The sequence below is a fragment of the Tachypleus tridentatus genome, chromosome 10 (genome assembly GCF_004210375.1).
Source record: "Tachypleus tridentatus isolate NWPU-2018 chromosome 10, ASM421037v1, whole genome shotgun sequence".
Lineage (NCBI taxonomy): Eukaryota > Metazoa > Arthropoda > Merostomata > Xiphosura > Limulidae > Tachypleus > Tachypleus tridentatus.
Window position 1 is genome coordinate 43893803 of NC_134834.1, and position 16777 is coordinate 43910579.

At 33.6% G+C, this 16777-nt stretch overlaps 1 protein-coding gene across 10 annotated transcripts in view; it reads right to left on the reverse strand.

The window, feature by feature from the left end:
• The window catches only part of LOC143229159 (ELMO domain-containing protein 3-like), a 146997-nt gene extending 133473 nt beyond the window's left edge, over positions 1-13524 (reverse strand). For 7 of the 10 annotated variants that reach the window (XM_076461076.1, XM_076461078.1, XM_076461077.1 and 4 more), the window contains exons 1-2: positions 13345-13524; positions 2676-2713 (exon numbers count right to left, since the gene is read on the reverse strand). In XM_076461076.1, coding sequence (XP_076317191.1) covers positions 2676-2690 — 15 coding nt within the window. In that variant the 5' untranslated portion in view covers positions 2691-2713; positions 13345-13524. Of the gene's footprint in view, positions 1-2555; positions 2714-10404; positions 10445-13344 lie in introns of those variants that run through there. The other 3 variants (XM_076461070.1, XM_076461072.1, XM_076461073.1) reach the window with 3 other exon arrangements.
• Positions 13525-16777: the final 3253 nt, after the last annotated feature.

The window sequence follows — 16777 nt, forward strand, 5'->3', positions numbered from 1 at the left end:
TTATTCTGGGTAGTTCTGTATGACATGTGTGAAACTTTGCACATTCACTGCTGAACATCCAAAGTCTGCAAAGGCAAAGTCCACGCTCACTAGGTGAAGTTTAACGTCACTCTACATCAATAACGAGTATGTCCCTCCATGAGCATCAATAACTGCTTGGCATCTCCAGCCCATGGAAGCGATGAGATGACGAATCACATCCTGTGGAATGGCTGTCCACTCAGCCTGCAAAGCTGCTGCAAGCTGAGGTAAAGTCTGCGGTTGAGGTTGTTGCCGTTGCAGAAGTCGGTCCAACTCGTCCCAAAGATGTTCGATGGGGTTTAAATCTGGTGATCTGGAGGGCCAGGGAAGAACGTTGATGTTGTGGTGTCTCAAGAAGACAGTGGTGAGTCGGGCTGTACGAGGACAGGCGTTGTTATGTCGAAAAACGTCGTTGACGTTCACCATGATGGGTTGCACATGGGGCCTAAGAATCTCGTCGACGTATCGTTGAGCCGTAAGATTCCCTCGAATGTGCAAAAGGTCTGTTCTGGCATTGTAGGCGATGGCAGCCCACATCATGATGCTGCCACCACCATATCTGTCAACATGCTGCACACAGTTTGCTGCAAAACGTTCACCTCGGCGACGGTAAACACGGGACCTTTCATCCTGCTTACGAAGCATAAAACGTGATTCATCGCTGAACCAAACATGCCTCCATCATCGATGAGGTCATACACGATGTGCCCGAGTCCACTGACGATGTTGCTGGGTGAGGATGACGCCTCTGACTGGACATCGAGGTCCGATTCCTGCATCTTGTAGACGGTTGCGTACAGTCTGATCGGAAATCCTAACGCAGCCCTGGTATGGTTAAGGCAGTAGACGTCGCAGTGGTGGTCCTATCCCAAAGGTGACGTAACCGGATGTAGCAATCTTGTGCGGGCGTGGTTAAACGAGGTCTGCCAGATCGTGGATGGTCACGAGTTGATCCATGTTATTGGTGACGATTCCATAGCCTTGTGATGGTGCTTGGGTGGACATTCACAGCTCTGGTAACATCTGATTGAGATTCGCCTGCTTCCATGCGACCAATGGCGTTGTTGCATTGTGCTTCAGTCAGTCATGGCGTAACTATATTGCGTGTCGGTGGCTTAACACTGAGCTATGGAAACCGAGAACCCGTCACTTTTATAGGGATTTTGCACATGTTGCACTTGCAGAACATGCAGATCTCTCAAACAAATTTATTGGGCACGCATGCGTTTTGGCGAAAAATCCGATGTTTTCCTCCGTTTTCAATATGCACAACTTTTATTGTCATTTTGGTTTAAATATAGGAAAGAAAAGGGCAGAACACCTAAACTCAATGCTAAGTATCCTCATTTATATTGCCTTTGATAGAGGAAGGAGACTGTGACTGATCTCAAGCATAAGACAAACGATCAGGAACCAAATGATAAAAAAGTGTCCAGATATAAAATATCTAGAAGACTCAATAAAAATAGAATATCTGGTCAGGTAGCAGTTAAAAAAAAATCTTTACTTTGGTCTTCAAATATTGTCAAGTTACCAACATTTGTTAAAAAGTACAAAAATTGGACTGTTGATTGAAAAAGGGTGTTATGGATGGATGAGTCCAAGTTAGAAATATTTGGTTCAAAATGTAGGTTAAACATCCAACAGAAGAAAGGTAAAAGATATTAACTTCAATGCATAACACCTGGACTGTTGATGATTGGAAAAGGATGTTATGGACAAATGGGTCCAAATATGATATATATCTGGTTTAAAGCACAGATTGTACATATGGTGAAAGAAAGAAGATACCTTGATGTATAGCACCTACCATAAAGCATGGAAGAAGCAGTGTAATGATTTGGGGGTGTATTTCTGCTGAGATGACAGGAGATATTGGCAGAATAGATGGAATGGACCAGTGCAAGTACCATTAGGTACTGATCTGTCATGGTATACCCAATAGTTTGCATATTATTGGTAAAAATTTCTACCACCAAAAAGATAATGACCCCAAACACTCACCTAACCTATACAGAAATTACTTGGCTAAAAAAAAATACTGGAGTCATTCAAATGATGAAATGGCCCCCAAAGAGCCCAGATCTTAACCCAATTGAGTAGATCTGGAATTTGATAGACTAAAAACTTGATAAATCAAAAGTAACTTCCAAAGAAACTTTATGGAAATGTATCAGAAAGATCTGGAGTAAACTCTTAAAGAACACTTTGATTACATATGTTGTAAGAATGCCTGAAAGACCATCTGTGGTTATTGAAGCAAAAGTGGTGCACACAAAATATTAACTGTTTGCTGAATGCAAACACTTCCACTGTTGTATTGAATATGAAGATTAATAAAACTTTGATGTTTCACATATGATTTATCCTTTATTGTTCTTTGAAATTAGCCCAAAATCTAATTTTTGTTTTTGTCTTAATTCTTTTGCCCAGTACCACATAACATAAAATTTAGAGATAACAGGCAACCAATTGAACCATACGCATTGTCCTACACACAAACTTAACTTAAAAACAAAAATCAAATCCCTTACTATTTAAACATTTATCAAGTCTTCTATGCTTTTGAATTCACTGCATCCACCACATTTGATAATAACTCATTCCAAAGGCCCATTAGAAAAATAAAATTATTAACTGAAAATGAGCCTTACCCAGCCAAAATTCATGTTCCACTTTTCAATAATTCTCACTATTAAGTAGAAAAAAAGATAATACACCAACATTATCAAATTCCTTAACAATCTTAAACATTTCAGTAAGATCAACTCTTAAGTTTTCTTTTCAAAGGCAGTTTCTTAGATTTTAACCTGTCATATGAGAACTTTCCAGCCCATGTATCATCCAAGCTGTCCTCCTCAGATCTTTCTGACAATTCAATGTCCCTCTAAGGTAAAACTCCTAGACTCCACACAATAATGCAAATGTGATCTAACCAGTTACCTAAAATATTAAATAATAACTTCTTAAGACTTATATTCAATATTTCAGTAAATATAACTTAAATCTTATTTGCTCTCCCACAAGTCACAACAGACTGCTTGGATGGCTCAAGAGACAGATAATCCTTTTCTTCCATAACACATTTATCAGTTGATAAACATTATATAATACTTTTAATATTCTCAAACATTTTACAAACACCAACGAGGTCATCACATAACTCTACCTAATTTACCAGTTATTCTCTAATCAATATACTTAATGTAAACAAGAAAAACAAATGTTCATGCAATGATTCTTGAAATATGAGTACTTCACTAGTAACAAAGGTCCAATTTCACAAGATTCTATTAATATCAGTCTTTTGTGATTTTGTTTTTCTTTCTGAAGACCATATCACCCAGTAAACTATCCTTTCCTCAGCCTCTATTAATGAGATTTTCTAAAACAATTTTTGGTATGGATCCTTATCAAAAGCTTTTTTGAAATTAAGTACATCAAGATAAAAGACTACCTTTTGGTGAATCCATGCTCGCTTTCACTTGTGATATAATATTATAGTACGGAAAAAAAAAATGAAAAAATTAATTCTCTTATTTACTCTGTGAAGACTCACTGAATATCAGAAACCAAGTACCTTCAAAATGAAATTAGAATTACAGAAAATTTATTTAGTTCAGTGCTTAGGATTTTACTTTTTCTTATTTACACTAACAGGACATAATTAGTAAAATTTGCTGTTAACATTGAGCTCTTGCATTTATAGATATACTTAAGATCTTGAAATACACTATATAACTTATATAAAATAGAAAGGGGTACTACATTACACATAAAATCAAGGTTGCAACTTGTTTAATCATACAGTTTCACAGACACACATGAATCTGGGCCAACATACAACTATTAATTACATCATATTTTACGTAGAGAAGCGAACAACGTTTCGACCTTCTTTGGTCATCGTCAGGTTCACAAAGAAAGAAAGAGGTAACTGACCAGAAGCTGACCACATGTTTGAAAGAGGTTGTGTAACTGAGTGTTGAAATGTAGAGGGCAGTGTTAGATGTTTGAATATATAATTTTATATTATTTATTTTATTATTTTTAATATAGGTATAAAGGTGTTCCTTTGAATTGGTTTATTTTGGGTTTAAGTTGTTGTATAAGTAAGGCTTCTTTAATTTTGCATTTGTTTATGTTTGTTTCTTTATTTAGTATTTGACTATTTGGTATTTTAGTATTTAATGTTATGGCTGGTTTATAATTTCAAATTGAACTAGATGAACTGTGACTTTCAAAACGGAGCCACATTAAAAAGGTGTAATGTATAAATTAAAAATATTTTCTCAACCCAAATGAGCCGTTTTTACATATATATTTCTCTACAAGTGGGTTTTCTCGACATCACTGATTATTAATTACATCAATTATAGAAAAAGAATGTTGGATGAAACAAATCTATTAACAATGGTAAAGAAGGATAGCTAAGAGTTTGAAAATGCTTTAGAAGAAATTGCAAAGATAAGACACACAGACATCCAAAAAACAGAACTTATTTAGAAGCAAGTCTTCCTTTGAAATAAAGGGGTGAATCCAATGTGTGCAAGTATGGTATACAAATATCATACAATTCTACCACTTTGTATTAATACTTTTTTCTTCTGAATTTCAATATCAGTATGTACAATTTCCACATAATATGTGGTGAAGGTAGTCATTAACTTGAATTTATTCTGTGGTACATGTATGACACTGTGTATTTTCTACTACATTATTTAATAGGTAATTTTTTTTTGCAAAATTTATGTATTTTCTTTAAGTTCATTTTGGACATGGAAAGTTGTTCAAGTAAATATACCTTAGCTTGATAGTTAAGTTCATGACCAATTTACTAATTGTTGATTAATCATTTTGGTTGGTTGGTTGACTTAGTGTTTTATGGTACAAAGCAGCTTGGCTATCTGCACCAAATATCCAGTAAAAAGTTAAAAGTAAATTTAGTAAAATTCATAAAAGGAAATTAAGGTAAAACAAAACAAAGTTTAAAAAAAACACACATAAATAACATAAAACCAATGTTTACATCTAGTCTACAATGTTAAGAGAAAAACTACAGTAATTCAAGTTGTAAAGAGCTTTCTGTAGCGTAACTGTGATTATCATAACTTGCCAGGAAGACCAACAGGTAAGTACAAAACCACCACCAGTCACCTGAAGTTGGCCTTTACAGTCCTGGCTCTGAGTTATTTGACATTATGGCCATTTTCCAAAACAAAAGTAATAAAAGTTTTAAAAGACTCGTAGCAAAATTATAATAATAACTTGCCAGGATGACTAACGGGTAGTTCAAATGGATAGTTCAAACAGCAGCATTAGCCACCTGAAGTTGGCCTTTCCAGTCCTGGTTTCGAGTTATTTAATGTTACGACCAGTTTATAATTTCAAATTGAACTAGATGAACTGTGACTTTCATAAGGAAGCCACATTAAAAAGGTGTAATGAAGAATTAAAAAACTTAGCTTTAAAAACATTACCAAGGTGGACAGTGTCACCATCACCAATAACAGTCTAACATTATGGACAAACCTTGGGACAAAACATGTTTAAAATGATGCTGTCATTGAGAGTCGTAATGACAAAAAAGTAAAATGTGGCTCATTGTAATCTGAGTGTTACATAAACTACACACTGGTGCTTCAGTTCCAGATAAAAGAAAATGATGTGTTAAAAAACTGTGACTAATGCATAGTCTAGTTACAACAACTTCCTCTTTCCAATCCTACAGAAGCAAGATGGCCAAAGTCCAATATAGGGTTTTACTTGGAAGAACTTGTTTTCACGATGCTCACTCCAAGTCAACTGCCAGCTGGCACAGAGCCAAGCCTTGAATACAACAGACACAGCAGTGATAGTGCCAGAGCAGATAGACTAAGCTGAAGTGTCGGCGAGCTCATTTCCATGAATACAAATGTGGCCTGGTATACAGAAAAACTGAATAGAAGTAGATGTTAAAGAGAAACGAGTCAGTTGGTTTTGAATATTGGCAAGAACAGGGCATGAACCAATGTGAAGTGATTCCAGGGCCAGTAGAGAACTAAGCGAGTCAGTATATATAGTGCAGTTTGAGTACTGCTTAGCTTCTATGGGATCTAGAATGAGAGAAATGGCATACAGTTCCACAGTGAACAAAGAAGCCGTAGAGGCAATTCTTCATGCAACCACAGAACCACAACAAACCATGGCAGAGCCCACATAGCCACCTGATTTAGAACCATCTGTATAAATAGAAATGGAAGGATGGTTCTAAAGATGTCCAGCAAATAACAGATAGTATTTCCAATCAGGAGTGTCTGCTTTTCTCAGATGTCTTAAAGATAGGTCACAAATGGGGACTGTAAGAAGCCATGGTGGGATGGGCTGACCAGTGGACCTAAATGTTATCTAAGGACAGATCCATTCATCCAACTGCGCCAGGATAAGAAGGCCAAAAGTAGCAATGGCAGATCGTCTGTTCTGAAAAAGTATGGCCCACCAAGTAAGGAAAACACAATCCCAGGTGGGATGCTTTGGTATAAAAAAAAAAGTTTTGAAGCATATAGTAAAGACAGTTGCAAATGGCAGAGGTGCAATAAAGGTTCATGAGACTTTATATATAAGCTCTGAACTAGGGAAGTGCAGAAAGACCCAGTGCAGAGCCCAAGTCCTTGACAATGAATAGGGTCTAGCATCTTTAAGGCTGATGGTCTGGCAGAGCCATAGACCAGTGATCCATAGTTGAGTTTCGATTGAATAAGAGCACGATATATTTTTAGCACAGAAATGTCAATCTTCTCCCCAAGTGGTTAAAGAGAGGACATAGAAAATGTTCAGTTCTCTTGTACATTTGATCCATAGTTGCTTGACGTGTGGTACAAAGGTCAGCTTACAGTCAAAGATAAGCCCCAAGAACTTTGTCTCAGGGACCACAGGCAGCACAACTTCACCGATACGGAGTTCAGGATCAGGGTGAATACCCCGTTGGCAACAAAAGTGCATGCAAATGGTTTTAGAGAAAGAGAAGTTAAAGCTGTTTGCTGTGGTTCACTTCAGTAAAAGATTGAGGACAGTCTGTAGCTGCCACTCAATATACCTCATGTTCAAAGACTGACAGGAGATGTGAAAGTCGTCAACACAGAGCCCATATACAACAGTGAGAGGGAGTTGTTCAGAGATGGCATTAATTTTTATACTGAAAAGTGTGACACTCAAAACATAGCCTGTAGAAAAGTTCCTGAGGGAAAGAACGGGAAAGTGTTGAATCCACACGAACTTGGAATCTCCGGCTCATTAAAACATTTTCAATAAAAATGGACAAATGGCCACGTAACCCATATATATGGAGGTCTCACAAAATGCCCTACCTCCACGTTGTATCATAAGCCTTCTCAATGTCAAAGAATATTGATACAAGATGTTGTTGTTTGAGGAAGGCTTCTCTGATTGATGTTTCAAGTTGAATCAGGTGGTCCATGGCAAAGTGCTGTTTGGCAGAACCCACACTGGGTGAGTGAGAGGAAGTTGTTTGATTCGAGGAACCAAATAAGATGAGCATTAACCATCCTCTCTAAGGTCATACAGAGACAGCTCTTCAAAGCAATTAGACAGTAGTTTGAAGGAATCTTGGGATCCTTCCCAGGCTTAGAAAAAGATAGGATAATAGCCTGGTGCCAGGCATCAGGAAAAACATTCTCATGCCAGATCTGTTTAAAAACAATCAAAAGAATAGCAAAAAAAGCAGGAGAGAGATGGTGCAGCATGTAATAGTATATATCATCAGGTCCAACCAATGTACTGCTGGACCAATGAAGGGCCAATTTGACTTCCACCTGTGTAAAGGAACAATTACAGTCATAGAGACAATCAGCTTGAAAGGAAAGAGGTGATTGCTCTGTCCGAGTCTTGATGGCTAAAAAGGTGAAAGAGGCAGAAGTGCTAGATACCCGGCAAAGCTTTCACCTCGAGTATCGGTGATGCTCCAGGTATCAGCTACTTCCTGGCTATCAGAGAGCAAGATTGAGAGGGGGACAGAATTATATTGCCCATTGACCTTTCAAATCCTGTCCCATATGACTTTGGAACTGGTGGTAGAAGATATGCCAGTTGTGAACTTAATCCAAGATTCTTTTTGGCTTTGACGTCTTATCCACTGAGCATGTGCACAGGCCTGCTGGAAAGCAATGCAGTTCGAGAGTGTGGGATATCTACAAAAAGTATCCCAGGCCTGTTTTTGAGCCTTCCATGTCATGTGGCAAGCAGAATTCCACCATGGATGAGGATATAGTGGAAAACGTGTTGAGGCTTTAGGAATATATTGAGCAGTTGCTTGGATAATACAGTCCTCTATTCATGACTTACAGATGATGGCAAGATCAAATTCTGCAAGAGCAGTGAAAGAGGGCCAGTTTGCCTGATCCAGTTTTCATCAGGTCACACAGGTTGGGTGGCATTAACCATGGTCAGTGTTTCTCAAGATTATAGGAAAATGATCACTGCCTCGTGGATTATTGTCAACCCTCCATGAAAAGTGAGAGAATAATGAAAAGGAGCAAACTGAGAGATCAGTAGCAGTAAAGGACTGACTAGGTGCATAGAAATAAGTAGAAGAATCAGTACTGAAAAGAGAAAGATTGTGATAAGAATGAATTTTATTTTCCAAAAATATTAATAAACAGTCTTACATGGGACATACAAGTAATGAACATAGCTGATCTCAATAACTGTTAACATTATTCAACTTACTGCCAAACTATAAAATTAAAACAGAGCATAAAATATAAGAGATTTTCTGGTCCATTTAGACCACCCCAATAAACTCAAGACCAACTCATGTCATTCAAGTATTTATCAAAATTTTATTTAAGCATCCTTATATTTACTATATCCACCACATATGAAAGTAACTCATTCCAAAGACCAACCACCACACTAAAAAAAACAAAAAAAAACACTCTTTGCTGAAAATGACTCCCACGCTTCCAAAATTAACCCTTCAAATTTGTATTCTCTAGTTCTCTCCTTCTAATCATTCAGTGTATAAAAAAAAGATGATGAATCAATACAATAAATTCCATTATCAATCTCAAACCCCTCAATCAGATTCTTTCTGGTTCTTCTTCTTCATGAGAAAAAATTCCAGATATTTGTCTTTGTATAACAACTTTTCTACATTTTTTTTTTAAACTATCATTTTGGTAACCTTTCCCTAAACCCTTTCCAATATTTCAATATGCTTCTTAAAGTATGGAATCCAAAAGAAAACTGAATAATGGATATGTCTAACCAACAATTTATAGAAAGAAATTACAATCTATTTAGACTTGAATTCACTATAGAATCTATGATTAGACTTTCAAAAGCTTTTTCCACCACTAACATAACGTTAATAAGCTTATAATAACTGAAATTAATTTTATCACTTCTGACAAAAAAAGGAGTAATCTTCCAAACTCCTTATGCCCACCCACTATTCAAGGACTTGCAAAAAATAAAAATTAACATATGGCTAATATATCAAATTTTAACTTCCTTCTAATTGCTTGAAGGAATATTATCTGGCATGGAAGTATAATTATTCTTTAAACTTTTCTTTTTCTTGTACTAGCTCAGAATTCATATGATCATCTTAATTGACATTTTATTCCCTCTAGCAATTATTCAGTAATATTGCTTAAATCTTCATTAGTAGAAACTAGAAGAAAAAAAATTAGATAGAACTTAGTAACACAGTTACTTCATAATCATTAGAAATAACCTTTTATAATCCTTCACAGGACTTTTCCCGTCCTGAAATTATACTTAATCTTTATGATGTTAATTAAATCTTTTGTTTACTTTTACATTTTCATTCAAGCTTTCATCATGTACCCTTCTGAATTTCCTGATGTCCTCTTTGACAATTCTCTTGATCTTCCATAATCCTCTAATCTTTGTCTAATAGCAGACAATTTAAACTTTTTAAATTTATAGTTTTCCCTTAATTTTATCTGTCATAGTTATACCCTTTCTAACCCAACCTGGGTTTTATTTGTAGCCATCCTTTATTTTCACATCTACCTTGAATATTTAAAATCTTATATACAATGTTTCCACATTTGATCAGTATCACCAATTAATTCAGCTACCCAATTCATAACGAATATTTTTTTTGATATCCCTTCAAAGGTATGTTTTATTAAAATTTGTGAACAAATAATCTCATTCTTCTAGATTTTCATATGCTATAAAACACCAAACCTAACTGAGCAATGATCACTTGTACTCAGATGTTCCCCATTTTTCACCCTCCCAACAATTTATAAATTAAAAGTTAACAATGAATCTCAAATAGCATTGTTCTGTAAGGTTAAACCACAAACTGGTGAAATAAACAATTCTGAACAATTTTTAAAAATCTATTACCCTCATGATTTTACTCCAACATTTTCCAATCTACATGTGCCTGAAATAAAATAATAAAAAATAATAATCACATGAATACAGCCTTATTAACATGAAATCTTAATTTCACTGTATGGCTTTTTATTAATTTGATCAGATGGTCTTTAACATTAGTGTACAAAATTCCAAGTGAATGCCTTCTCCTCCCAGTTTTCAGGAAAGAACTCAAAGTAGATTCAACCTCCTAATTATTATCTTTGATATCAACTTTAACTGAGTATAACTTATTTTTTAATATGCCACTGCTCCTCCCCCTTATTTTGGTACTCTATCCCTATGCTTTCTTAACCTCAACTCACATTTAAAAAAATTTGTAACATCGAATTTCTCTACATTTAATCAAGATAATTATTCCCATTACATCAAACTCTTCTATTCTAACTAGTAAACCATTATTTTATTGTATACAACTAACATTACAAAAATAATAATTTAATCTGCTGCAAAAGTTCAAACTACTTTTGTACTTTTCCTACATTGCATTCTTCTCTACATCTTATTTGTTCTGTATTTACATGACTTAATTTATCCTGGCTCTCAGCACTGTCTAGTTTTAGTTTACAGCTATCCTTTCATACAAGTTAATACACTTTGCAAACCTATATTATTTAAATATTTTGTTTTTACTATTGCACTGATTATACACAACCAAACAGTGAATCTGTTCATCTTTGCATATTAAGTAATAATAATATAACTAAATCTAAGCCCAGCATTCAGTCCTAGTGACTTATCAATACTATAACTCTCAATGTACTAAACTACTAATACTATTGCTTAGTGATAATGGCATTACAGCTAACTATAAATTACTAATACTAGCAAAAACATAACTTTACAAGCATCTGTTTGTGCTAGTAATTACCGATTGTAGTATTCATATCACTGAAAAATAAAAAATTAAGAAAAGTAAACATTTTCTAAAAAATGATTTTTTTCTGAAAAGTACTGCACAAGAAGTGTTTAGATTGAGGTCCTTAAATCATATGCAACTTATTGCATCAAAATGGTTCCATGTACAGAGTTCAAAATTTTCATAAATTTCACCAATATAATGTTTTTACATATTAAAAGTAGAACCTTTATTGAAAAAAATTATTTTTTCAATAATTCCAATTTATCAGTATTACATTTAAAAATTACCTAAACAAGAACATAATTAAACTCTCGTATACAGTCCTGGTGAAAGTTGTGAGGACTTTAATTTAAAATTGTGTTATGTTATAAAGAAATGGTTGGTGCACATACAACAGCTATTTTCCCAATTGTCTTAATCTTGAGCACTCAAATTGTGATTTTTTTTTATTACAGATTTTTTTGTTGTTGTTGTTTGTGATGCAATTTGATAGATGGCACAGAAATTTTGGTTATATATGTAGATACTGACATACATTTTATATTCATTATAGTAAGATAATAATGCATACTGGGGTGGCAAGTACTGACATCAATTGCATTTAACTTAATAAATTCATTATGTACCTTGCATGTTTATCATAAGAACATTTGTATAATGAAAGATCCCACATACAAAAAAGAAGTGTTTAATAGATTAGGTCATGATTCAGAAGCCCTATTAACATTTATTTTGTCAAATAAACAAAGCAGCCAGTGGTTTTTGACAAGGTATGGTGAAGGTGCATAAATAAAATCACTTTATTACATTAAATTACTAAATAGTTTTTTTTAACTTTTAGTTAACTTCATTAAATCATTATGATAACATAGCAATGAAACTTGAAGCCAATAATTACCAGTTACACTATATTATCCTCTAGTAATTATACTTATAGACCTATTAGTGTTAGTCTTACATCGCTCATGGGAAAAGTTTTAGAAATTCTGATAAAAGATACTTTGCAAAGTTATTAAACAAGATTTAGAATTTTTCTTTGATAATCAATATGGTTTTACTAAGAGAAAATCTTGCTTTACAAACTTTTTGGCATTTTTGAAAATGATACTGCTTATGTAGATGAGAGTAAGGACTAATGGTTTAGATTTGGGATATACTTTCAGAAAACATTTGACAATATTAAGATTAATACACTGTTAAGATTATTCCTACTCAAAATGTAATTATAATTCAAATTATGATAACAACCATGCATTATCTTGTATTTATTATAACTAAAAATTCATCTGTTACATATTTGCCCAACTCGCTAAATGATCTAAATCATGATGCAAACCAGCAGCATCCTCTTCACAGCTAGCAACATCAAATATTTTTACATAATCAGCAAATTCATGTAATTTATTAACCCTTCCTTCATCTATATCATTGAAATAAATAAAATACAATTGAGGTCCAAAGACTAAGCCCTGAGATATCCCATTTGCAGCATTAATCCAGTACGACTGAGCTCCACTAACACAAACTGATTTTCTCCATCCAGCTACTCTTCCAAGTTCTGTTACATTAGACAACTAATATCTCATATCAACAGAGATAACTTTTTACAAGCCTTTTAATTTTATGTGGCACATTGTAAAATGCTTTCTGAAAATCCAAATACATCAAATCTATACCCTTAACCTTATCCACATAAGCAGTAGCCTTTTCCTGAAGGAGTATGTTTGTATTTTATCCTATTTCAAGTCCTACGTATTGTAAATTTATTCTGAAACATAAACATCAGAATATAATGAGAAAAAGCTACTCAAAGCTATATGCAATAGATTTGTTCATATACACTGCCAGTACCAGATGTAAAATATTATTACTATTTTTACTGTTAGTACTAACTATAAATAAAATATTGAGTTAGTTGTTATTGCTAACTATAACCGTATAAGCCTAAAATATATATATATATATATTACTGTTATCGCCCATAGGGCTCTACTTATCCCACTTATTTTCCTTTTAAAAGACCCAAGTGCACTATTAAATCTTACCTTTGAAAGAAACGAGATTTGATAAATTATGAGTTGGTAAATCTCTATATTTAACAGTTTCGTGACTTTAGAAATGATTATAGTTAGGGTTAAAACATGTGAAGAGAATCTATTTTGTTTACTTATTAAAATTCAGCCTCCTTACAGCAATGACCTTGACACACCACATAAAGCAAATAATATTCCGATCTATTAACAAGAAATAATATAATATAAGTGCAGCGCTCTATTTCGAAATTACATTGAAACATCAAAATAATATTGAAAGAAATATAAATTCCTCGGCTATGTGAAATATATGTTTCCTAGTAGCTTTTAATATTATAGTATAATAACAAATAATTTCACCTCCATTTAGGACATTGAAAAGTGAAAAGTAATTTTAAAATGCTTCAAAAGAATGACAACTTCATCAACGCTCATATAAATTTTTTTATTGTACAAGCAAAGAACCAATAAAGGAATGTTAGTTAATTTGGGTAAAAAGTCTTCTGACAACATTTTATCTCCCCTCCCGTGTTATTAATTTTTATTACCTATAATTACTTTTTTTTTTTGTCTTCACTTATTAAACACTAAGCCACATTGGCGGTGGGGGTGTTATACAGTAATAGTCAATCGCATTTCTAATTGATAAAAATTAGCACAGGTATTATGACTTATTTCGGACGAGTCTTCGATTTATTATGTTACGCATGTTAATGTATTACTATTTCAAATAAATGGAAATTTGAATATGAATATAGAGGTTAATTAAATGTTAATATGTATCAAATTTATGATATTTGCCAACAAAATTGATACACACATTTTCCTTTATTTAACACAAATATATATTAATATACAAACAAAAATTCAGTTTATAATACCGGTTATAACTAATAGTTATTACAAATGATGGTTTATATACAAGAGTTTTACAAAATTATAAACAAAAGTAAGTCTTATATCCGGTCTAGAATTAAATATTTTATCTGTGATCCAGGTTCTCGACGAGCAAATTAATACTGAGTTGATATTGTCACACACCTCACTTAAGCTAGCCAGTTCGGTTGACCTCACACCACTGATTTTTACCGATAATGATATTTAATGTCCTCGCAGAAATTCTAACGTCTGAATTAATTCACTGAAGTTAAACAACTTGTAATGTTCAAAATCTATAAACGTTCCTGGTTTTGGTCACAATAGACGTTAATCACAATTATAGCTTCTTTGGCCTATAGGACACTGACTGTAGCTGCCCAATAATACTCTCCTTCTGTCTCTCGTTAGCTGTTGTTTATATGAATCACTCGAGACTAGAACTTTCAATAATGTTTTGGCGCATTTTCATAAGCAAATATTGTTGATTCTTACACTCAAGAATCTTCTATAAATTTCAAAAACACAGGGGGCTTGCGTAATAACAGTCAAGAATATACGTCGCATGTAAAAAAGAAAGCTATATAGATACAAGCGTCTAGGCATCAAAACAAATGTGCAACAGTAAATCTGTTACAGCCCAAGAGTTGTTTGTAAATTGTGTAAATGTGCTACCTTTCTTCTAGTCTATTCCTTATAAATCAGGGATGATTAGCGCAGATAAATTTCGAGTAGCTTTACGATACATTCAACACACAAACAAACAATATATAAGTTATTTTACTTCAGTGTGGAATTTATGTATGTAGTGCCTATAGTTTAGAATAAATATTTTGTATTGATGTTTTATTACTGTCGTAAGTCATGGACTTTGTTTAAATCATAAAGTGTTATATTTACATAACGTTTTATAACTGCTTACATATGGGAGACTTGTTGAAAAGTTTTATCAGTAACTGCTTTTCTAACGCTACTACTTTTGTGGTCCTTAACAATAGTCTTTAATTATTTCAGAATAGGTTTATTTCAATTTAACCTTATAAAATAGTTATTTTAGTTTGTTTAATATTAACATGTATTGCCAAGTGATTAGCAAGTGTACTGGCCTATGAACCTAAGGATCCATTATTCGCGGTCTGTTGCCGTAAAATCATGATCTGCACGTTGGAGACATTTATGTGTTATAATAAAAGTGATGGGCATTATTTACTATTTGGTTGTAATAGTACAGGATGTTCAGAAAGTCAGTGTGCAGTTTTGTAATCATATTTTATTTAGTCTATTTCAAGCCAGCAACTGATAGCGGTGTTTAGAAACAAAATAAAAAGGATCCAGGTCTGTATTGATGCCAACGGGGGTCACTTTCAACACTGTTTATAATTGTCATTCATATTTACCTCCTGTATTCTATATTGAAACATGTCTGTTAATAAATATATTAGTGCACAGTAACTTTCCGAACACCCTATATAAAAGATGGTGGTGTGCGATGCTGAATATTTGTTGATCTATTAGTACAGAATTACCTTTAGCTTTTCACAAATTTCCGAGACAAGTTATTTTTATGTTAGTAACAGCAGTTCCTTGCCACCAGATGATTAGGTTTTCGAGCCAATGATCTTTTATTTTGCTTTTGAATCAAGTGTTTCATTTCACTTATAACATTAGTACACTTGTCTTTCTAAGTACTAGATTAATTGTGGTGTACAGACATATTATGCGTTTTCTACCCCTTTTCTCAGATATATGTAATATTTCAAAATTTTTGTGCATACTGAGTATTACGTTCTTTATATATTTTATGTTGGTCAATGTTCCCACATTTTTTTCGCTCTAGTTATTCCCGAAATTAGACAAGACGTGGGAAAGACTAGTGTAGCATTAAACACACTGTATAGAAATCAACAGTGGTATTTTCCACCTTCAAAGTGGGTGATGTCACAGGGACATATTTCCTCTTTTGAAGTGGGAGTGGTCATCCATCAAGTGGGTAGCACCTGCATCTCAAAAAGAATGGTATTGTTGTTACTAGGATAAAATACCATATTTTACCAGTTGAGGTTATAAATATAGCTACAAATTCAATCACATAGCTTACTTTTCAACAAAATTAAAACATGCATTTTGCTTCTTAAAACCACATCTCTCTGGTATAAAGATACCACAATTTACAATTGTGTTACAACATTGAAACAAACAGTTTCCATTTTCTAACTTGGTAGAAATCAAATAAAAATTTCTCTATCAATATATGTGTTCTGGTGATCCTCCAATTATCCTACCTATTTATTCAATGGAAAATCAGTGAAACTTAAAATACCAAAGAACAGATAAGGAGGAGATAATTTGGTGTCATTTCTAAATGATGTTTTTTGTAGCATATTTGTTTTCTATTTACCAGTTTATTTATCTATGTTCTTATAAATACTTGAGCTACTGAATTGAAGTTATGCACTTGAGAAGTAGCGTTTTCCACAGGTTGAAGGTGTTGAATTGAGGAAGAGTTGATGATTGTCAGAGAAATTCATCAAATCTAAGAGAAGCCTTCTCCTGTAAATAAGATTTGTTT